A 25,661-nucleotide genomic window follows, 5' to 3' on the forward strand; every position below is an offset into this window, starting at 1 on the left:
CATAACTTAATCAGAATGAAGTGAGAAAGCACTGATGCCGACAATGCTATGACGTGGAGGTGCCTTTGAACTCGCTGAAACCAATAAATATTTCTGCAAAAAGAGGGTTTTAATAAACCATGGGGGATGTAACTTCTGAACAACCCTAACCTTTATCGCGTGTATTACTTTACATCTAGTAATGTAATATCAAAGGTGAAACATTCCTGTAAGGCAAAGCGAGGTGTCACGGAATTATTTCTGAGATTCCGTGACACGCCTACTGATGATATTCGAAAGACAGTTTACAACTTTGGTCAAAGGGGGACTCAAATGGATCATGATACTAAAGAACTTGTATAACCGATTTCCTTTATTTGACATCAAACCTGTTTCGACTTCAAGTGCCTTCACGCTGCGGATACACATAGGCCGGACATGTACACGACCTTTACAATTTAAAATTCTGTGCCCCTTGCAGTTATGGGCGTTTCAATTTAAGGCATATGTTTGCGTCATGTTAGAAACTTAAACATGAAGTCACAGCCCCTCTTGATCATGCCGACTACGGCGTACAGGTAAGAAAGAATAACATTGAGATTACCCGTTTGACACGTGTAATACATTCAGGTATACGAAGTGTATGTCACCCCCATGAATGTTGCATCTATAATCACGGGCTCCCATTCATTTCGCCTCAACAAAGGGCATTCACGTACTCGAATCGGCGAATACTATGCCAAGTCGCGGACAGCTATGTGTTCTGTATGGTTCGCCCATCGACTGCGATTAGGTCTCTGTTCTTCATAAGCCGTTACATGCCTTGAGGCAGGTATATACTTTATAGATTACCTTACACAGTGCCCGCGGGGTGCTTCTGATCACGTGAATCGGCAAATACCAGTCTGTATACCTTACGCAACAGAATGTGTCAGTGCTAGCAGGTAACATATTCGCGCTTGAATGAGAATGGTGTTTCTGATCGTAACGTTTTGGCGGATTATTAAAAAGACGTTAAGTGACGATACTTGTTGTTACCTTGGTTGCTGCCAGGCTTTGAGAGAGGGCCGAAAGGACTGGCGGCTCGGGATATGGGACAAAAATGTGTGTATGTCTCGCACAGAGAGTCAGGAGACATTACTTTTGCCTGAGTTACCGTCGGCGTTCCCATTGTTCAAGAACGTAACTCTGAAAGTATTTGACCCATCTTCATCAAACATTTTACACTGCCTCTCCATGACATGTAGACGTGCCTTTTGGTTGTTTGAACTTTTCTTTCAATTTCATTGTTTTCTGTTTCGATGGCAACAATTTTGGACTTGCTTTTGAAGGGTAGGGTTTGTGGTAGGAGTGTAACCACTTCACTCCTTCACCAAATTATATATACTTGATACCAAAAAATGATAAAACACCATGAACTTTCTGTATATGTTTGCAGAATGCTTTTATCTTGTGTTCATAATTAGACATTGTGAAATTGCACGAATCAAATGAATTGACTGAGGTCTCAACGCTGAATAGGGGGGGAGGGGGACAGATTTTTAGGAGTAAGAACACTTTCTCTTTTTAGTCACGTACTCAACACAATATTCTATACGCATGTTTCTTTTTTTCTGCGTTCTCTATAATTTGTGTTCAGCGTGGTTTCGGTTACGTACTCAGGATTTGTATAAATAGCAGCCGTGACCCCCTTCATGAAACGTACTTTCACCGTTGCACTGAAATAACCAGTGCTGGGTGTTTCACCGTTTGGAACAAAACGATACGTTAACTGTTGGCTTGCGTACTGGGTATGTAAACTGCCTGTGGAACGCTCCTCTGTCTGGAGATAAAGTAGACGAAGGTGTGTAGAGCACAGTTGTCACCGGCATCCACGTGTACACAGATGTCAACCTTATACAGATTAACCTGTCTTTCAAAACCCCGCCGTGTATAGTCTTTTAACAAATCTTAGTGTGTCCAGATACACGTGTTAACAACCATAGCTGTACACATCTACACATGTCAACAACACTTGGTCCCTACAGCTACACATCTCAACAACACTTGGGTGTATATACATGTACACGTGTCAACAAACCTTGGTCCCTACAGGTACACATGGCAACAAGCCTTGGTGTATATATACATGTACACGTGTCAACAACCCTTGGTCCCTACAGCTACACATCTCAACAACCCTGGGTCCGTACAGCTACACGTGTCAACAACACTTGGTCCCTACAGCTACACATGTCAACAAACCTTGGTGTATATACATTTACACGTATCAGCAACCCTTAACGTATGCAGACACACGTCGCATCAACCCTTGGTGCATAAAAATACGTGTCGACAATCCTTGAACCAGATACACGTGTCAGCAGTCCTTTTGGTACATATAGACGCGTATGAAAAATCATTGGATTACGATAAACCAGCCAGCAACCCATGCAGATTTTCACGTTAGTCCCACCACCGGAATACTCATGTCTAATGGCGGTGTCATTTGTGGGCATTTTCATTTCCTCTTTTTGACAACACGAGCTGGGGTCTTTGGTCTACTGAAACCTTTGTTCTGGTGCAGCGTTCTTCTTGAGAGTTTTGGGTAAAAGGTCTCCAGCACCTTTAACACGTCCCAAGGCTGCTGACGTTGGGAGCGTCGTTTGACTACATCGACTCCTGATCAAGGAATTACGGCTTGGGAAATGCATTAACCCGCGTCTTGGGCTGGATGATGGCTTTATGGCAGGAACGCAACATATGTTTACTGCCAACTCACCTGCGATTGACGTTGATTGACGTTAATTGACGCGTCTGTGAGTACCCACTGAAACACACTGTCTCCAAGGAGCTCTCACACTTCTCACATTGCGTCTTTATAATTAATTACTGGTAATGCCGTGTTTAGATCACCTCCCACTCCGCCATGTTTAGAATGATTAACAACCCGATGTAGTTCAATGAGCTTCCTGACTCACAAAAATCATAATCCAGTTGTAAAACGTTCCGTCTCATTGCCGACCACAAGTTAGGAAGGAAGTATGGTTTTTGTGCAATTAGTTGCATAGCAACATCTTTCAGCACACATCACACTCCATGCGATTTCAATAAAATGTTGCTTATCTATATTGGAAGTATTTATAAATTAAAGAGTTCCTAACGAAAAGCGTCAAACATTTTTTTTTGTATCCCGACATAAGTTTTGCACAGATTCCTTAACTACTAACCATCATTTTCTCAGTCCTATATGTGTCCCGTAGTGTAGTCAACCTCCAATGGAATGTCTTTCATCGTTGACAGCTTATGAATTTTTTATGAATCGTACCTTGTTATATCGTATTCTTACTGTTAGCTATCGCAATTGATTTCTTTTAGGATTGAAGTGAAATACCATTGAGCAACGCCCTACACGTAATGAAAAGTAAAAACAGTTTCAATCTCAAATACATCTTTGATATTTCCCACTGAGAACACATAAAACAGTTACAGGGGGTCAGTACAACAAGTGCATTACATACCTGTTCACATATACTAGTATATTCTATATTACCTTTGAAAAACCCAATGAAATACAACTATTATTTTCAATCACCTACACCCTTTTCGATTGATAAAATAAAACATAGGTTTGAAATCGCCGGTTTTATACCTTTTATACCTAAATTTACCTAGTCATTTGAAAATACCCCCACGCACCGCCACTGTGTCTGTAATAAGATATAGTCTATTACGATCTGTTTTGAAACAAGCTATCTTTGAAGCTATGCCCCCGAGAAGAGGTCTTGTTTATCAACCCAACCGACTCTCTTGTGGACACGGCCTCCCCACTGGGGTTTCAAACGACGCGCTACATATAATCTGTTTCAGCGTCGCAAGTCATCCGCAATATCAGCATCAGAGACGGTTACAGCCCTGTTCTTCATCTTGCGAATACGAGATCCCATATGACTGAAAATACATGCAAGTGATGTCTAACGTTTTCAGAAATATCTGGCCGAAGTTTGTCAGGAATAAACAGAAAGGGATCGGGTGATTGATTTCGTAATGAGGTTAATGACTTCCCCCTTGTAAAGCATGGGCGGTTGGGTAGCCTAGTTGCTAAAGCGTTCGCTCGTCACGCCAAACACCCGGGTTCGATTCCCACCATGGGTACAATGTGTGAAACGTATTTCTGGTGTCCCCCACCGTGATATTGCTGGAATGTTGCGAAAAGCGGCGTTAAACCATACTCACTCCTTACTAAGCAGGGAATATTTGTACTTTGTAATTTGCCTCAGTGGGTGCGATGCGTGAAGGTGCGCCGTAGAATAGGTCTTCATCAACACATGCTTGCTATAAATGGCGACAATGCTTGTCGTAAAAGGCTACTAACGGAATCGGGTGGCCAGGCTCGATTGACACGTCATCGCATCTCATTTGGGTATATCGATGTTCATGCTGTTGATCACTGGATTGTCTGGTCCAGACTCGATTATTTACAGACCGCCGGCATATAGCTGGAATATTGCTGAGTACAGCGTAAAACTAAACTCATTCACCCAGCGGATGCTGTAGAAAGTGAATGGTATGCGACCTGTTATGACGGTTGTATATCTACCGCGGATAAAATTATTGAAATATGTTTGCATAAGCAGTGTTAACATTTTAAAAAAGAATACTCTTTTGTCTTGAGAAGTTCAGAATCTTTCGCAACCTGAGGCTTTTGGCGGTTGATATTCACAACTTGCATCATCACTACTAGACCCAATACTCGAGTTTTAGAATGTCCGTGATTGAACGTGTGTGTCAAACTTACTAATTGTTTACCAGCTGTCGAGATAAGGATCAGTTGTTTCAAATAAATTCTGCGGTGTATTTCTACATGGCACTCATTGTTACTGCTCGCAAATGACGCAAAAACTCAGTTTTGAGATACATGGAACACCATCTGTGAAGAGCTGTTTTGAAATTAGATTTTGTGCGTGTTTATTTTACGTCATCTCTTGATATCGTGTTAAGCGCACCTGTAAACAGATTCCAGTGTTTTACTGGGCGGCCCCTCGAACAAGTGCAGTTCATCAACTCTCCTATATTGTATCTGGCAAAACATGCAGATAAGGACAGATGAAGGTGTTGACATGCGATGTAATGTAACTTAGGCCGAGCCTCTTTAACCACGTGATATATGACCCCTGACCTGCAGCAGTCGCCGCCAGGTCACGGTGACCGTTGGCCTGCATATGTCTGGAGTGAGGCTGTAAACACTACCATGTTTCAATCTGGAAGTTGCATGTTGCTTCGATTAATTCATTTGATGTTATGTTCAGTGAAGAGGTGTTAACACCCACCTGCTGTGAAAATCATTGCATTTCCAATGAGTTATGATAACGAAATAATCTCTGCGTCTCAACGGGATTTGTGACTACATGTAGTGTGTTGTGGTTCCGTTAGTCGGTGACATCAAGATAACAATGGGTAGGCATGGGCGGATAAAAAAAACTGAAGGGAGAGCGGGGTAGTTCAGGGGGTTGAACCCCACAGTGGTTCCGCCGAAGCCAAAAATGCATTCATTGTGATCATAAGTAATTTTCGAAAGGAAGGGGGGTGGGGGTGTTTCGAAAGCCCTGATCCACTCACGACCCCCCTCCCTCCTTCTCTCTCCATCCACCCACAACCCCACTTCTGGATCGGCTAGGGGTGGGGAAGGGTGAGGCATCAAAATTCAAACAGGACAGTCCGTTTGAATACGCTTTTCAACATCAAAACCCACTCATATACGAAAATGCATTCATCTATGAAGAATATTTAACACTCCATATATATGGTCTGTACATTGGTCAGAAATCCTATTTTCTATATGTCGAGTTTTGATTCTGAAAGCTCATTTTTCCATCAGCTCTCGCTCTATAATGCCAATGGTTCCATATAAATACCAATGAAACTGTTAACCAATCAACAGTCTTTGTGTTTCCGCATACTTCTATTTCACTGTGACAGATTGTCAGTGTTCACATATGGTCCTACTCCGACAAGCCGTGGTGATATCTGATATATCATGATCGCGTCTGGCGTTGACGTTTTGTGTACTTAAACTAGGCGTGTGTAAAGGAATATGGATCTTTCAATCACAATCATTATAGTCTGAGTTTTTCACTTTACTCTAGTATAATAAAATGGGAGAAATTTAACATTTTGAGGCGATTACCGTGACAAAGTCTGTAATCAATACACACTCATCCACATATTGGCTATATATTTGAATTTATTATAATTTATACTTTCGGGTTATAAGACCCAACCGGTAGGCAACACCTGCTTCATTTCGAGAGTGCTGATTTGTCGTAGTTGGCAACGTCGTGACAGGTAATCAGATTCTTGTCTCAAAATGAGATGAATATGATTATACTTCTCAACACCTGGAGGGGCAGTGAGGTAGCCTAGTGGGTAAAGTGTTCCCTCGTCACCCTGGAGAGCCTGGTTCGATTCTCCAGGGCAAAATGATATAAAGCCCATTTCTGATGTCCCTTGCTGTGATACTGCGGAAACAGTGCCGGAAGCACGTAAACCTAAACTCGCTCAACACCTGGTCACTTTCCGCTTGATAACGCAGCAATCTACATCTAAACATTGCATTATGGAAAAAACAAGAAGCTGTTATCCAACAAGTCGTTTTACCTTAATGAGCTATATACTGACGACACATGGCAAGCATGTGGAAAGCAAACACAGAAATAAGATAACAATCGTTTACTGACCATTTTTGTTGTTGTTTTGAACCAGTGGCAACAACAGACACTGTTGTATTACCACAATCGTATGTGCGTGCAGTACGTTCGGGTTACATTTGGACATTTATCGTTTTACCAAGGTGTTTATTGTAATACGATGTTTATCAATATGTCGAGAAAACAATTCCCGTGCCATCTTCCATAGAAAGCAATAGCGATAATAATAATCTTAGATTTTTAATTTGCGAATGAGAACTATTTGAATTGTAAAAGCAAAACGACTCAGGATTTGGCCCAACGTGTGCATATCTAGATGTTTACTTACCCAAGTATGCACCAGCATTCGGTACAGACAACTGCAATACCATCTGTCGGTTGTTTGCCGTCTACAGTGATTCTGTCTTGTTTGTGTTGACATTACGCCTTCCTGGGAGAACATCGCTTTTTATTTGAGCATTTCTATAGTTCTAAAACCATTTCTCCCTACTGAAGTTTAGCTGTGTAAACAAACGAATCATGCTTTCTACTCACTCCATCCATAAGTTTTCAATCCACTTAATTTGGAACATGATTAGATTCAGTTTTTCAGTTCATAGATACCATCTTGACCCTTCACTGCGAAAGGGACACAACTCGAATTGCAGCTTCTTAAACGACCCAGTAGCTTGGAGCCCCACCAAAATCTATACACCTGGAAATTAATCAAGCAACACCCCAATTTTTTCTATTGGAGCAACTTTGAAGTGTTCTGACAATCAAAATATGCCGGGTTGATATAGTTTGACACTTTTTTATTCAACAGACGATCTCTGACAAACAACTTAAAGGGAAAAAGTATCAAGACTTTGCTTTATTGCAACGAAATCCAAATTCTTAAAACTGTCTTAAATTCATGAAAAAATGGACACAATTTACTATTCATCCACAGACGTTGTTGTCAGGTGTATTAACACAAATGTCACATGGAAAGAAAGAACAGTCATCTGAGAGTCTGCACACCGACTTTCATCAATATCTAGTGTGTCCTCCCTGCGCACGCACCACCGATTCCAGACGCCTCCTCATTCCTTGGATGAGTCTCCGGATCTGATTCTGGGGGATCCTGTTCCACTCCTCATGCAGGGCAGCCGTCAATTCGTTGAGATTATGGACTGGTGGGTCTCTCTGCCTCACACGACGGCCAATAAAGTCCCACAAATGTTCAATGGGGTTGAGGTCAGGGCTCATGGCAGGCCATGGAATTCTGTCAATTGCATTTTGCCGCAAAAAATCATTTACAGCATGCGCCCTGTGAGGTCTAGCATTGTCGTCCATAAATATGGGTCTCGTTGCCAGAGGATGGTTCTCAAAATGAGGTACCACAGCCCTGTCAAGAACCTCCTGTTGGTAACGAACACCGTTAAGGTTGCCACGGATGGTAATGATATCCAACTTGCAGTTCATGGAAATGCACCCCCATACCATAACGGAACCTCCCCCAAAGGCCACAGTCTCCTGGATGTTCCGTGGAGCCATTGCTGTGTTCCTCTGCCTCCAGACCCGAGTACGACCGTCCACCATGTGCAGCAAGAACCGGCTCTCATCTGAGAAATGGACCTTCCTCCAAGAGGCAATGTTCCAGTGCAAACGGTCATTACACCAGGCCAGTCGGGCTGCCTTATGGGCTGGAGACAGTCTGGGTCGCTTGATTGGCCTCCTTGCCCGGTATCCTGCAGCTTTCAGACGATTCCGAACAGTCCTGTTCGAGATGGGTCTCCCTGGAAGCCACTCCTGTCTCAACCGAGAGCTCGAGTCGAAGGACCTGCGCCGTACAAGTCTCAGTAAAGCTCTGTCCTCCCGGACTGTGGTCTTCCTGGGTCTTCCTGGTCTAGGCAGGTCTTTAACTTCATTAGTGGCCCGGTATTTTTTCAAAAGTTTTGAAATTATGGAATGATGTCGTCCGATTTGAGTCCCGATTTGTCTTAGAGACATACCAGCATTCCTCATGCCGATTATTTGCCAACGAGTGGCCTCTGATAATTTCCTACGTGCCATGACATTGAAATGAATGAAAAACCGAATGCAATCGACAACCTGCGCTTGTAAACACCCCAGGGAAAAAGTGCATTTTTCGAAAGTTGAGGTTAAAGCAATGCACGTGCGCTGTGCAAGCTTCACGCGCGTCATATCAACCCATGAAAAGCTCATGCTGTATGTCAATACATCAAAATTGAATAATCAATCATCAAAATTACTTCGTTAAACTTTGTTAAGTTTTTATGTGTCTTTGAATTTGGTGTTGCTTAATTAATTTCCATATGTATATATGCTATATTTGGGATTAAACTGTCATAGTAAAGTACTTTTGTTGTGTCGAGTCCAATGCGGGATTCGCACTCACGCCCCCAGGCACCTAATCGCCAGCACTGAAAGCCAGCCGTCTTACCCGCTCAGTTTCCACCTTACTTAAAGCAGTTTGAAGTCAATGTAATCAGGCATGTTATCGTATATTTACATTGTGCAATATCAGTCACAAATGCTATCGGGCATCATTCGGTGCAGCATGAAGTTACCACCGACGTTGGCGTCAGTGTATTGAAAGGAGTGTAAGCAGATGATAGCAAAGCCTGCGCTTGTTATCACATCCGGGTGGCGACGTGTGCACGTGCTGTGCCATCTGTCGTTCACACTCTTTATATTGCTGCTCCCTAGATTTAGTAGGATGACACACAGCCCCGACATAAATCAGTTACCAGTTGTTTCAAGGGTTACTGGTCGCCAAGGTGAAATTCAGTCATTAAATTAAAATTCGCCTTCAGTCCTTTGTTTGAAAATTAGCTTCAACCATTATCGATGGTTTGTTTATGCCAAACCAATGTTTGCCATTTGTATCTAGTGATTCAAATGGATCTTCACTCGCTCCAGTGTCTTCCATTGTTCCCCATTACCCAGGGTAGGGGCTTTGGTGTCTCGCAGTTCGACGCCCAGATTGGATACAATGCTTGAAGCCCACATCTCCCTGTAATGCTAACGGGGCAAAAAGAACCCCATTACTCCCTCGCCTTTCCAGAGCCACCAAGTAGTTCCAGCCTTTGCCTCTTCCAAGACTTGGCGATTATAATGTGACACAATGGCTGAACATGCGGCAGAAGTGCCTTCCAATCCTCAAAATTCCTGTAGACTTTCTATTATCTAGTTGGAACCGAGTGGTAACGGAAATGTTACGTTGGCCTTCAAGGAAGGTTTTCATAAGTATCACAATTCCAGAGAATGCGTATAGTATTCTTTAAATCTCACGAGGAAGAACGCAGTTGCAACAGAGCAGTGAAACGCTACCTTGTTTGTTAGGAAGGCTTGTGTAAAGCATTGCTATTCCTCAGCGCATATAACGCGGTATCGTAATTCTCGTGAGGCACGAAACAGTTTGACTATCCTTTGTTGTACTCAGATGTGTGAAAGATTCTACTCACGTTCCACTGTGATATGTGAATTATGTCCCATACATGCGATGTAGAGTATACATTCGATGTGTGATAAGTGGAAGAATGTGTGTTTTAACCTTAGTCCAATGTAATATATACATATAACATGTATTTAGTAAATCTGAATACGATATTCGACTGAAATTCGAAAGTAATTAATTAAAATTTACGTTGGGCTTAAGTAAAAACTAAATCATTTTAACTTTGAAATAACGCAAAAGCTTTTTTAACAAATAAACTGAAACATATTGAAAAATCATATATTTAAGAGTGTAAATGTTACCATTCCCATACCTGTTCATACTTCGGGCAGGCTAGGACGGACTGTCTGAACACACAATTCTCTAGATACATTGTTGGACTTTTGGGGATTCTACTGGATATTTCTTATCATAAAAAAAACTGAGACAAATCTATTGGAAACGCAGATATGTCTGATGCTCTTGGCAATGGGCGTGGGGCAGTGATGATACGAGGTAATCTCTCATGTGAAACAGGCTCACTCTCCGATCAGGGATCACGCATCTCCCCTGTGTATATACCTTACTTATCAGGGGCGTTGGGTTACGGGGAGAAGCTGCGCTGAAACCTGTTAGCGTAATTTAGTTAAAATAATCAAATTTACAGGGAAGCAAATAGATAGTTGATGCACAGTCCGGAATGCCAGATATTTCGTATCTTACCATTAACTAAATTCCTTAATTTATCTCAAGCTTCCATTCACATAATTCTCAGTAACCATTTCTATATCGGCTGAACTTCTATAACTAACAGATAATCTTTACAAAATCACATGGCATTTCAGATAATTCGGGACTGAACGTAGGCATATATAGAAACGAGATGTAATAGTGAAACCTTATGCCTATCTGCAATATGCCAGTAACAACAGGGCAGGAAATATTCTTATATCGTTTTGTGCCAATAAGGGGATCGAACGAGGTTCTGTTCATTAATAGCGAACACCTTAACCATTGGGCTTACACAAAACAGAGGCGGTAGGGTAGCCTTCTGGTTAACACATTCGCTTGTCACGGGAAATGCATGTGTTCGACTCCCCTCATGGGCGCAGTGTTTGAAGCCTGTTTCTGGTGTCCCTCGCCGTGTTGCTGGAATATCGCTAAACGCGGCGTAAAACAATACTCATTGCACAACCCGAGCTCTTTAACACGACCATCCAGACGCTCATACAGTGAGGCTTAGACCAATAAAACGGCGGTGAAGAGATTAGGATTTTTGCTGACTCAATATTCGTCACCGAAATATTTCCTAGGGGGCATAAAATAATATGGTACACCCACGTATACAATTTGTCAAATCTCACGCTTGAATGTGGGTCATGATTCATTGCTATCGCTGGAGATTAAGCCGCGACCTTACTCTCCTATAGCGACAGAAAAAAAAGAAAAGTAATAATTTATTATTACAGCACAATGTGAATGAATACTCCACACATCTTGGTTCCATCGAACTGTTGGGGTTTTTTTTCATATTCTTTAGATTCATTAACGTATGGCATGTTGTTATCCCCCGCCGGGCGTTTAGCCCGAAGCGGGATATTGTTATTAGGCTCTGTCCGTCCGTCGGAATATCTTAAGAACCGTTGACAAGGTTCTTTTCATATTTGGTATCTAGGTTTATCACAGTAAAGTAAAGGTCTCAGTCAGGTTTGGAGACCTTGACCTTCATCTCAAGGTCACAAGGGGACTTGAACGTTTTACCATCTCAGCGAGATATGTTCACTGGATTTTCTTCACATTCAACACCAAGCTTTATCCAGGTAACGTGCAGGGCCCAGTCGATTTTGGTGATTTTCAGTTAATTTTCAAGGTCGTGGCCATTGTGTTAAGAAGTTTCATACACAAGTGACTTTCAAAATATGTTTTGTGTGTTTGAACAACTACGGTGCACGATATCAAGAGAGTTTCTGAGTTTCATTTCATTTCTTTTTAAGTTTGATCTGATAGTATGCGGCGGGATATTATGTTGTAATGGCTTACTGTTTTATATACAGCTACTTTGTATTTCAAAGTAGTTGCCTCAACTCCCATTGTGGATTTTCGTTACGTATATGTTTACATTTGATCACGAACTAAACCCAGTACCTTTACCTCTATCTTAAACGGATAGGGGACGGTGCCCTTGACCAAACTACGTGGCCCGTCAACAACATTACCGCGTCAAATCCGACAACAGTATCACAACCTCTCCCCCCTTCTCACGACACAACCCACATCCCTACATTCCACCTTACACCCTCCCTCGTGGGTGTATTGGAGACTTCACGCCCGGTAACGAATACATAGAACCCATTGTAGAAACCTGAAAAACACACGATACATATAACCGTCCCGGTGTAACCCACCCCTGGGTGAACCAACGGGTGAAAGGGCCGTCTCGCCTTACATGTTTGTGCAATAGATTTGCACCTTTGTACATCATGATCAATTTCAAACATTCGTCCTACCCTGATACCCTATCTTACCCATTGTAACTGCACCCGGAAAGGTACCAACCACTGTAATATGGTCTGCCGGTATGGCGTACGTGTCCTAAATGTATATATATTTTTTGTTTTGAAACAGTTAGGCATGGTCAGTTTTTTTCTTCGTTTCATGTTGTCCTTAAAAGCGTTTAGTTTGTTGTTGTATACAAACAGCAATGTTGATGCAAACCTACCGCACACAGTCGTGTTTGTTCAGCTTCAGTGGAGTATTTCCACATGCTCATTTGCGAAATTACAATTCACCACAGTTCAAACGTTTCACAATCCATTTATAAATACAATAATAAGAATACGTCTTACTCTTGCCTCCCTTGCACATTAGATAACGCAACCATAGTAAAACACTTATTGATACGGTGCTTCATGTGTAACGATAGACATTGTGACCTTGGTAACAGTCCACGCGGTCAGTGGGTGGTCTTCGGCTTTTGAGTGGCGTAATGATCAGATTTTCAAAGATGTCTATGTTATTGGTAATTCTATACTACTACTGATAATGATATCTCTTCATGTCCAAATATCCGGAAAGCAAGGTTTTGATGCCATTCTGTGGTGCTGGTTTCGACGTGTGTTTTTGTCTTTCTTAAAGCAATACATTCGTTTATTGTACGTTCATCGTCTCATTATTGTTATGATGCATTGTCTGAGGCAGTTCTGTGTGAACATCCAAGTTTGAATGTTATGCTTCATGCTGCTGATGTGGGACATTTTGGTGTCAGTCATACAAATATGACTAGTCGGAAACATGAACAAAACGTCGGTTTCAGATAATTTGTTCAAAAGACAAGGTGACGAAAACAACTTCAGCGAAGAAGACTCAAGATGGCCACCACTTTAATCAAAATGGCCGTCAACGTTGTTTTCTCATTGCCCCACTGTCGTTGATGAGTGTAGCTAATAACACTTTGGAACGGTTCCACGTGTGCATATGTTCGAGTCTAAAGTTGATGCCTTCTTTCAGTACCTTCTTCAGTTCTTTGAGACGTTTTCCTGTTCACTCCATTAGTCCTTCAAGATGAAACCTTCGTCCATCATGTGAACATCCTGTCGACCAATGTGTGCCTCCTTCGCGTTTCACTCTTCACCTCATTATTAGTTTTTCTTTCCACTTAACATTCTCGAGGTGATAATCCCCCGGGAATACAAAATGTTAAAATGTTTCAAGTTGAGGTAAGTTATGTTAACATGCTCCTGTAAATAGTTTCAACTTCAAATGGTTGCAATTATCACCACGTTCTTTCTCGATATCAGGTTTCAAGTCCATCTCGACAGAAAACATAAATCGCAACGTCGTGAAACAATCTCGATGTCAACAAACGGAATGAGAATAAAAGTGGCTGACATCATTTACCTAATCACAGGAAATTTCTGCTGAAAATACTTATCACAGACGTGTATGATATTTACACCATTCAAAAATCACCATTCAAAAATGAGCTGACAGGTGTTCGCGAGTACCCTGCCCATGTCCTTATAGCACAGGTCAGAAACAACGTGATATTAGACACATTTGGATGCGGAGAGTCTTTAGATGGGCTTTTTGACAGATAGCCTGCTGAGCGTTACTAGGGCTTCAGTTCTGACCCGCAACGAAGTACCGGACACATGTTGTCTGAATGGGTACCCGGCGGGATCGACTCAAGACTGTTTCTTCTTGATCACCCCAGTTTGGGTCATCCGGGGTAGTAGTGCGTGAGCGCTTTGAGCTTGCACGACTTTTGGAAACAGGTGTTTTATATAATAGTCACTTAACTGTTGAACGGAAAACGAAGCAAGGCATGTATAGGCGAAGGTTGTATCAAAATGTCTTTTCTTGGCACCTGTGAGCAAAATGCATAGTATAGCGGGTATAAACAGTCGAAACGACTTAAAGTAACTGCTCATTCAGATTCCGCTGAAGTTAAAAAAGGAACATGGTAGTGAAAGTTAAGTGAAAGGGTCACTGGAGACACCAAGAAGCAGAACGAAATTTGATGTTTTATCGTCCGTTGAAACGTTTGCAGTTGCCAATACCAACTTCAGCACACGTCTGCAGCAGCTCTAAATCGCCCAAGAGGCATATCAAATCTGATAAGAATGATTTAAATTGAGTAACTTTCCCGGCACGGGGAGTCTGTCGAATCATTGTACGTCATACAGGGTGCTCAGGTGCTACGTGGAGTTTGTGAGATACACAGCACACAGCAAGTATTCGCGGCATGTCCGATGGTAAAGACGGCTGAAACGACATGGTTGTCGAATCTACAGGGAATACCACGGCCGATGACCAGACAGTCAGTGAGAAGCAGAGATTGTTATACATTGCCTCATGGCGAGTGCACTTTTCATAGGTTGAAGGTTCTAGCGTGATAGGCGTTGGTTAGGCAGTTCTAATCCCGTAATGACCTATTTGCAGTGCGGGCACATACAGGCTTGACGTTGTGAGCTTTAAGAACAGATTGATAAATCGGATTGTTAAATGCTTTGGTTAGATATGGATTCCAGGATGGCGACCCCCTTTTAGACCATGATATTACAATGCATCACGAGTTAATCAAATAAGGATATTAGAATGTCGAACCCCTTTAAGAGCAGATTCAAATGTCAGACATTGGTGTAGGAGGGGAAGGCAGTATGTCGACACCTTTAAGAGCAGATTCACGTGTCAGACATTGGTAGGACGAGAAGGCAGTATGTCGACACCTTAAAGAACATTCCGATGGCAGCTTGTAACAGACTTTAGTTGCCGCTCCTGACAAACATTGTGTCTGAGGGCCACCTTCCCAGAGCCCCCATAGTCAGAAAATATATGAATCTCACATAAACAGACTATTTAACACATTCCCAATATGTACTGGGAATTCAAATTTAGCAAATTTGTTCCATAATTTCATGGCACCAAAAATAAGAAAAACACGACTCCACAAATCAAATACGAAGCTAATAGCTGTAAACAAACGGTCGTAAATCTAGCTTAGATTCATTATGACTTGTACACTATTGCCCCCTGGCGTATGCTTGTGTCATCCAGGTAACCTGATCCAGACGGGTGTTTGCCAAATTCTACTTAATGTTGACATGGCCTGCCTTTGCAATGAGAATTAATTACATACCAAAAGTATGGTTGATGATTCATGGCAAAGGACAAGCCCTTACCCTTTGACTTTACTGTTATGAATACATGGTTGTTTTACGTGACTGCACACACACTAAAACACATTTTCTGGAAACTGCAGCACCGCTCTTAATGCTACCTGAGCTTGATGTCAAAACTGAATGTGAGAGGAGGTAATACCGTATAATATATGTAATGTATCCAGGAGTAAATTAACAGATAATGTGTTGATTTGAATTGACGCATCTGAGTATATCACATCCAAGTTGGGTAAATAAGTAAATATTGATTTTTCAGCATGAAAGACCAACATTCCAGACCACGATTCATACAGTTCGGATGCCCTACTATGAAATAGGAAAATAATTATCTGTGTGAACACGGTTTCGTTGCAAAAGACATGTAGTCGTAAGCGACCAAGCTCATGAAGAGCGCAACCACACAATTAACTTATCGTTCTGTTCATATGTATACACCACAACCGCAATATCACCAACCACTCCTTGCTTGATGGTCGCCTTTGGTTTTTTACAAACACGGTCAAGGTGAATGAGTCTGGCCTGGCATGCAGAGCTACTTTCAAGGCTTGGTCAGTGTTTGAGAAGGGGTCGTTATACTACGTGAAGACTGTCACGTGTTTAACTTGCCAAATGTCATGTTGTCCTACTAGCATCATTAAGGTCAATGTAGAACGGTTAAAACACGCTGCAGACGAGACATTTAATGTATTTCCTGCAGGAGTGCATGGTATTCCAAACACAAGGCATTTTCAGCACAGGCTATGTTCAAGATATGGGATGTACGATATCTCGAAAAATTGGCAAATATTAATAGGATAATCGAATTACTATTAATTCATTTGTAAAAAGATTCGTAATGTGTATAAATCATATTGTTTGTACTGTTTTACAGACTGAAACTTTCAATATATTCCTTCGTAATGATTGATCAGGATGAAGTCAGATGACTTGCTTCTACATGTAATAATAGACAGATGCAGTGGTCTTGTATATAAAGTGACAGAAGACGACGTCCACTAAAGTATTCATGACATAACCTTAACGTCAGCTAACATTTCATGTTCGAGCGTCAGCCCCAAACATGTTCACAAAGACACTATGTAAACAATAGGTAATGTTGAGGTCAATTACGTTGCCTTGTTTCTGTGATGTTCCAACTTCACGTAAACTAGGGGGTCACAGAGTGTCACCCTGTCTCATCCCGGCAAGTACACGTTTGCTGGGTCAACGTCGTCCGATGGCCGTTAAATACCCTGACCCCTGTGTGCCTTCCTCACCTAGATGTTAGACTAGCCATTACACGTGATGATGCCGTTTAGCATAATCAAATGGGTAGACCAGCTTCGTGTAATTGCATACCGCGGTAGCTTCCATCAACATTCCGACAGCCGCAGTGTCTGAGTAGGTGGACGTAGACTAGGGACGCGATGCTGCAACGCCGCAAAGCAAAGGAATTTCAGTCGTGTTTTGATTAGATTGTATTGTTAATACCTAGACCTGTTTGCATACTGCTCAGTACTTGCCACTGAGATTCATATGCATGGAAACACTACAAGTACACTTGTGTTGGGACAATTTAATTTCACTTGTATTTGTTTATGTTTGATAGTGCTCGACACGTGTACCTTTTCGTGAAAATCGTATTTGTGCAAATTGTGCTAGAGAAGTTAAATGCCTGAGAAATGTTTTATTGGATTAAGTTAAGTGTTTAGCTCATGGATATAGCACTTGTTCAACTTGGAGTGTTATGTAATACCGAAACCAATTTTGTTTTTGCAACAGGTTAGTTTCTTAAGAACTGCTATTGAAACCGAGAGTAAATCAAATATGTATACGAACTCCTTGAAGGCGTGAAGGTACTTCAAACATACAGAATATTGTTGTGTACATGGTATAAGAGTATTATTTTCAACTTTATAAATTACTTCCGACGTAAATGATCATGAGAGACGATCATTCCTGATGTCTCTGTCCATTACAAAACATCAAATACTAAAGCTATACTGTAGCGTTTGGCCATACCATATCTAACTGCATCATCATTCACACGGCTGGAACGCTAAACGTAACTGTAAAGCCTAACCTTCTCTTCGGGGAACCATGCACATAATCATTCACAAAAACATGACATTTAAACCCTCTCGTTACTTTTGACATTTCCCTTTAAATTACTAAGTCCGCGTTAAAGGGTTAAAGTGTTTATACAGAAAACAGACAGAAAGTGTTTGTTTTAACGTCGGCACACAAGCCATGCATTCAGAAGCCGTTCAAGGCAAGGCTTTATGTAATACCCATTCAGTCTCGTGGTAGCTGGCATGACAATAATTAACCAACGTCTTCAGAACAGTTCACCCTCATATCGGGTACTGCTGTCGGGTGTCTCATCTCGAAAGCAAACAACTCAATTAAAGCCACCCCTAAAAGATCCGGTTAGAATGGTGTTCGAGAATCCACGCTTGTTGACACATGTTAATAATGATGCTCATGCTGTTGATCACTGAATTACTATGTCCACATTTCAAACCATTGATTTCACAACAGTCTCATTTCCTGGTGACCGGGTTCCGTTCGACTGTGCAACTTGGCTCAATAACCAGTCCAGAGGTTTTAGACTTATTGATTTAACTGAATACATAAATATTATTCAGTATGATTTGATACATCTAAGCACTTGTATTTCGCAACACTATGTTCCTTCTAGTCCTTGCAAACACGTCGTACAGCGTGCTCTGACAAAATGACTCGGACGTCTAAATCGCAGAAATGTCGAAACGAGGTTCTCCCGCTAGAAAAGTTGTAAAAGTTAGCTGTCTAGTACGGAATTGATATTATATCAATCTCATTTTGTGTTACAGCACCAGACTGAATAGGTGCATAAAACACATAACACGTGTAGCCACTGAGCCAGAAGTATTGTGAATCCTTTTACCTCTTCAAACAGACCCGTGAAGGTCCCGGGGTAGAATAGGCCTTCAGCAACCCCTGCTTGTCATAAAAGGCGACTATGCTTGTCGTAAGAGGCGACTAACGGGATCGGGTGGTCAGGTTTGTTGACTTGGTTGGCACATGTCATCGGTTCCCAAATGTGCAGATCGATGCTCATGTTGTAGATCAATGGATTGTCAGGTCCAGACTCGATTATTTACAGACCGCCATATAGCTGTAATATTGCTGAGTGCGGCGTAAGACTAAACTCACTCACTTACAGACCGCCGCCATATAACTGGACTATTACTGAGTGCGGCGTAAAACTAAACTCACTCACCCACTCACTCATCAAACAGGGACAGTCAGTGACATCTTAGTTGATGTCAAACCACCTACACCTTGCCATAAAATATAAAAATACAATGATATTAAGGTTTATAAATATATTTCGTTTGTAAATACCAATTTTCTGATGAAACAGGGAATTAGAATTCAGTGTAACCAGAGTTGTCTGTGGTTCTATTTTCACTTTCACAGGAAAAAAATTCGGATCGGCTGAAAGTAGGCCTTTGATGAACGAGGCTCACGTTTCGGTATGATACGATTATATACACACCGCCTAGCAGGAGTTGAGTTGAACTTACGTCATATCGGCATTATTTCAGCCATAAAGTGACGAGATCAAGTTTGCATTTATTTCTGTTTTATGTCCATGGTCCATGAAAGTTTCCATTCAAACACATATTTTCATTTCACTACCAATAAAAAGCAGAAATGTCATGGCACCAAATACAAAAGCAAGCAATTTTCTTTTATCAGGAACATTGCTGAGCGCAGCGTTAATCAACAAACAGTTGAAGCGGATACAGAAATATTGTCAAGATACTTGTCATCCACTTGTCACGATGACACCAGTTAGTTAACTATAATACCGTAAATACTCAATCAAAAGACAAATCAAAATCAACACTCTTAATCCACTGCAAATCAATGCCGGTTTGTAAAGTAGATGGTTGCAATCTGAAACTTTTTCGTCACTTTAATGTATCTTTATGGAAAAGTTAACAGTTAACTGCTAGTTTGTTTTGCAGCCTCCATTCAGTTATCCCACCCCCAAGGTCAACGCCTCGTTCATATGCCCACCAGATGCTCTGGCATCGAGGCTGCACCAAAATATTACATCGTACATAGTTTACTGTTATATTGCAGGTGCGCGAGAGATCATGTTCATGTAGAACATATCGACACGATGTCTGCACTATGTTCAGGACTGCTCAGACATGTCTGTGTTTTTAATACTAAAATACGGGTTAACATTTATCAGAAATGTATGTATCCCTCAAGGTGTTGTCGGTCTTTCAGTCAGAGACCCGTGAAGGTCCCGGGGTAGAGTAGGCCTTCAGCAACCCATGCTTGCCATAACAGGTGCCTATGCTTGTCGTAAGAGGCGACTAACGGGATCGGGTGGTCAGGCTCGCTGACTTGGTTGACACATGTCATCGGTTCCCAATTGCGCAGATCGATGCAGATCATGTTGTAGATCACTTGATTGTCTGGTCCAGACTCGATTGTTTACAGACCGCCACCATATACCTGGAGTATTACTGAGTGCGCCGTAAAGTCACTCACTCACTTTCAGTCAGAATGTCTACACTCGTACAGAAATAGCAGCAGCCATGACATACCGTCTTGGGGAATGAGTGAATTTTAGAAACGGCGTGTCACGTACATCCTGGGCTGTTACCATTTCAAATATACACAGTACACTCAAGCATGTAAATTACTATTAATGCACATATATCGACTACGTGAATCGCATTATGTAACATATTCGCAAAATCAATTTGTTTATAGACAATCAACTCGCAATTGTTCGTGACACTGGTTAATGATCACCCACGCAAGGGTTCTTTGTCAGGTTTCTGTGTCAGGGCTTGACATCTTGCTAAATAAGGTAATAGATTTTGTCCTTAGCAACCCGTGAATGTTGCAACTGTCGAATAAAATAGGCCGGCTTGTCAGGATCTATAACTTGACTTTCTGTGTGTTAAAGTGACATGATCGGCGTGACATTGTGCCCAGATGGTATGGCTCGTGCTCATGCATGTCACCACTGGTTTCACTGCATTCTACGTAGACTATTGATATGCATTTGAATACCACTAACTATGGTGTTGACAAACGTCCTCTAATTTTGGAAATGTACTTTATCACACAAATCGGTCTCCCTGGGGATATTTCTAGTGTGATATTCTAGGAGATATCGGTTTGACATTTGATTTTGTACAATGCCACGGCGTCGTTATCGCAATGCTCGCAATCGTGTGACTCCATTGCAAATCTAATGGCAGTACTGTGTTAGAGATGTACATTTTTCACTGAAAACTAATGAAGAGTGACCTTTGATAATAAATACAAATCTCATCCTGGAATCTGATATCAATTACATCAACACTCGTCGATAAAAGTAAAAATGTCCTCAGTAAGCCTCGCATATTTGTAAACTTTGTAAAGTCGTGTTGATGTAGTTGGTGTCAGAAAAAAACCATCCGTATGCATCCCAAATTGTCTCGGTATTGTATTGTTGGTTTTGTCTTGCAGCTCCACCAACAATGGCCTCTGTGTGTACTCCAACCAGGATCGCAACAGGCCCGTCAACATTCCAAACCCTCAAGGTCAGTGCTCCTCTCTATCTGACCGTCGTTTACTCCCTCTCACCGACGTTTTACCTCTTCACACATCGTATGTCATACAACAACAAAATAGAATACATGTATATTCATAAAACACCCCACCCTGCAAGTCTCAGGCAAATTTGGAATTTTTCAGTCTGAAAAAATTAATGTCGAGGATCGCTTATATAAAGGCCACGTCACAAGTGTGAATTAACCATATATGAATGTTGTGTTTCAGCTGTGGTGTTCCAAGTGTTCATCCAGAACAGGTACAAACTCAACAAAAAATACCGGAAATGGCTTGCCTTGTCACAGAACCCGGATGCTGCGGACCCTGGGATCAAGGTCATGCTCAACCAGGCCAAGGTCAGTTAATGTTGTGAAACGGTTATGAGTAATACTGTCTCATGCCAAGAAAGCAGGTTTAAGTACCTTCGACACTTTCTACTCTGTTGCCGATCAAACGTCACCCGTCAAAAATTCAGGCAATAAAATACTCTGAATCCAATTTCGGTGTGCAAAATAGCCACTGGCCACTAGCCCGTGGCTAGTGAAAATCCAGTCAGGCCAGTAACTCTCCGTAGCCATCGGCCTCACTGGGCCGACTGGCTGGTGAATTTTCTTGGGGCCATATTGTCAATACATCACTCCGACTTGTTAAGTTAAAAGCTTTTACAACTGGCTAACATAATTCGGAAACTATTTCGGACACTTTAATCCAATAGCCATGAATAACAATTTGTTTAAAATGCATTCCTTGTCATGATTGAAAAAACAACCCCACGTCTAATATGCACTTCCTATTCCATGGAAATGTACAAGTGTAACGGTTTCTCGGTGTTCACCCATGTCAGTATGGACTGACACAAATTTCATACCAAAATTTCGTGTTGTAATATTCGGAATGAGTAACAGCAACATATTCAATAGAATGTCTTCAATAAAATAAATATCTGAGTGCAGTATGCAATTCAGTCTTGACTGCAGTTGAAATGTGCATCAAACATGCTTGTTTCCTTAATATGCATGCATCCTATAAATGTAGGCTGTTATACATCATCCTCATCCTCGAAGGACATGTTGTCTACAACATGTATCCTAGATGTAAGCATTTGGGTTTCTCCTGCCAAGAAATATTTTTATCAAAGATATAGCACTTACCTTACCCAACCACATGTGGACTTTTACCTGCCGACTTGTGTCAGTTGGTCCCATCCCTTCTTTCTATGTTTGTCTTTTGCTTATGATATCAAACAGTGTATATTTTTTACTTGTTGTCTTTTACTCCAGTAGCATATCTTGTGTAAACATGAAATTCCGTGGTTGTCTACGTGCAGGTTTCAAGCATTGCCAAATATTCCCGAATTCATATCTAAATCTTCAATCTAATTTCAGTGTGCATAGTATTCGCACATGGCCTGACAGTTTCCCATTTGGTATATGGATTGTCACAACCAAAAGCTGAATGTGCTTGTTATTCCCTATGAAATCTCCCATTTGATAGGATGTGTGTCCCTCAGTGCCACGCTGACTATGTTACCACTGTTAATCATAGTGTCACAGGAATACTACCAACTGAAGCATATAACAAAGTGTCTGAAGACAGCAAATTATACACAAAGCATCACGTACATGTATGCTCATACTGACACGTTATTCCACAGATGGCGGCGGAAGCGGAGAACAAAGACAATGAGGCGGAACAGAAGCGACAGCATGGGAAGAGGGTGCGATATGGCGAGATCGTACAGGTCAGTTAAGTGATCTGTATATAGTATATTATTCCCTCGTTTCCTTGGCAACCCGTAATACCTACATTGTCTTTTGTCATTGTAAACGGAAGACAAGTCAAGCAAAATAGCAATTCAAAAAACTGTAACAACAAAGGTACAGCGTTGACACCTGCTTTTTCCATGAAAGGGCGGTGGGGTAGCCGTGTGGTCAAAGCGTTCGCGATGTCACCCGAGTTCGGTTCCCTACACAGGTAAATGTCTGAAACCCATTGCTTGCTCACCCACCGCGATATTGCTGGAATATTGCTAAAACCGGCGTAAAACCGCACTCACTCACTCACTCTACCAGATTATCGGTAAACCAAGCTATGCTGTGATGAAGTCAAGATGTGATGTGACTGTGATTCCAGAATATCTTTGTTTGATATAATAAATATTCGTTTTTAAACATTAATTATTTTTTATTTCTGTTTCTTTCAGCTTAAGCACACATTCTCCGGGAAGTTTGTTCATATGAGCACAACGCACACAAGTATGAAAGACAAGAACAACATGAAGGTGATTGCTCGTTTCCCCAACTGCCACGCCCCCTTCCTCAAATACCACGCCCCCTTCCTCAAATACCACGCCCCCTTCCTCAAATACCAGGCCATTTTTATTACGTAAATTAACACACGCGCATACACAGCACACGCACACGGACACACACACAGCACACGCACACACACAGGTTAAACATTCGTTCAACTATTTCTGTACAATATTTCCAACAGGCAAGCAAACAAACCAAGCTTCTTCTCTTACACAACAAAGACTGTTAATGTGTCTGGAGACCTTTCAACTGAAAGATAAACTGTTTTCAGTCCTTTCAGCTGTTAGATTAATTCACCCGAGCGGGGATGTGTGCAGTAACAAAAATCTGCATTCATTGATAAAAAGGCGCCTCACCGTGAAACGTTTTGAAGAAATCATTGATAAAATGCCCTCATCACGAAGGGAATGATTGATAACGTTTCTCACATGTTTACCCCAGTGTGTTTCTTCCAAGGCTCTCATCTGCTCATCATATACCTGTTAGTATGATATATACAACTTTCTATCTGTTGCAGGTATCCATGCACGAATTCAATGCAAAGAACGCTCAATTCCGTATACTTCCGCGGTATAAAGTGAAATCGGAAGGCGAAGTGGTACGTATCCTTTAGAACCAGTCAATCATAATAAATTGAGCATGGGTGGAGCCACCCGAGACTGGTCGGCCATGACAGTTGTGAACTCTCATCTGCGTAGGTTTCACGTTTGACCCGATAGCCATGACTAGGTGATCACAGACAAGGCGTAGTCTAGTTACAATTCACAGGGGGTACCACTGATTTCCCGTTTAAGTGTTAAAATCACAGTTTCGGTTGAATTATGTGACTCGAGCTTATACAGTATCGCTATCGGGTCTTTGATCAAGGAAAGTTACCGAGGTTTCAGTTTAAATTACTGTGTTGTGTAGATTTGATGGCGCTAAACGTGCTATTAAAAGGAAATCCGCAGTATGGGGTTTGAAACGGGACTTGAAGTCTTTGGTGACTGTGAGGAATGGCATGCTTCTGTGGAATTTATAGGTGTTCATAAGACGACGTTTTGAAAGTAAGAGAAATGTTGTGGCAAGCGATGCTCGACACTTGAATAATTTTTCTGTTAATTCTATTGGGTCCAGAAAAAGTGAAGTTGCTTTTCAAACAAAGGAACACTGTTTGGGAAGATGTGTTTGGGAACCCACTTTACACGGACAATACAATTATTTACTCCTTAGTGTCACGTTTTTTTTCAGTTAGATCTAAAACCACAGCTTAGTATCGATACGAAGGAATTAAGAATGAGTTACATGTTAGATTTATCAGTCAAACGTATACGCACTATAGTGAGATCCATCAAAAAAGGTCACGTTCCTAGATTCATCAAATATGGTCATGGCAACCCTGTCCCCAGTTCATGCTGAATGTTATTGCGCCATTCAAACATCTGTTCACGAATCATTTTTTTTTCAAAAATGCCAATTCAAAGCCACTCTGCCGGGTTTGACCGCCGGTTGACAACATGACAGGTTTGACCGCCCTGTCAGGTGTCTGACGGGTGTGACCCGCCGGGTCCGGCTTCTGTCGGGTTCGACCGCCGGGTCAGGTGTCTGACGGGTGGGGCGGGCGGAACGCTGCAGGAAGCGCCAATGAGAGATATACCTTCCACCTGACGGGTTTTCCCCCATGATCTCCTCATTATCTGCATCAACATAGTACGCATCACAGTGAGAAACACATGTTCTAGTTTCCAGAGGGCCATACATACAAAGCCCAGCTGACTCTTGAATACACACTCACAGAATTCAGTTTTCTTTCGTGTGTGTCAATATAAAATTTACAGTAAACAACGACTTGTCGCTACAAGGTTACAAAGGTGATGTCGCCAAACACAACAGCGCTAGCGTATTCAATTACTAGTATATACAACAGACAATGAACGCCTTCCTTACTTAAGAACAACCATATGTCACGTGCTTCAAGAACTCCACATGCAGCAAACAGTTGGAG

At 41.7% G+C, this 25,661-nt stretch overlaps 1 protein-coding gene across 6 annotated transcripts in view; it reads left to right on the top strand.

Moving 5' to 3' along the window:
* LOC137258981 (inositol 1,4,5-trisphosphate-gated calcium channel ITPR3-like) overlaps positions 1–25,661 on the top strand; it is a 169,699-nt gene that overhangs the window by 96,336 nt on the left and 47,702 nt on the right. For all 6 annotated transcript variants that reach the window (XM_067796680.1, XM_067796683.1, XM_067796679.1 and 3 more), the window contains exons 4-8: positions 21,279–21,352; positions 21,591–21,718; positions 23,017–23,103; positions 23,566–23,643; positions 24,195–24,275. In XM_067796680.1, coding sequence (XP_067652781.1) covers positions 21,279–21,352; positions 21,591–21,718; positions 23,017–23,103; positions 23,566–23,643; positions 24,195–24,275 — 448 coding nt within the window. The remainder of the gene's footprint in view (positions 1–21,278; positions 21,353–21,590; positions 21,719–23,016; positions 23,104–23,565; positions 23,644–24,194; positions 24,276–25,661) is intronic.

Source organism: Haliotis asinina, chromosome 12 (genome assembly GCF_037392515.1).
Source record: "Haliotis asinina isolate JCU_RB_2024 chromosome 12, JCU_Hal_asi_v2, whole genome shotgun sequence".
NCBI lineage: Eukaryota > Metazoa > Mollusca > Gastropoda > Lepetellida > Haliotidae > Haliotis > Haliotis asinina.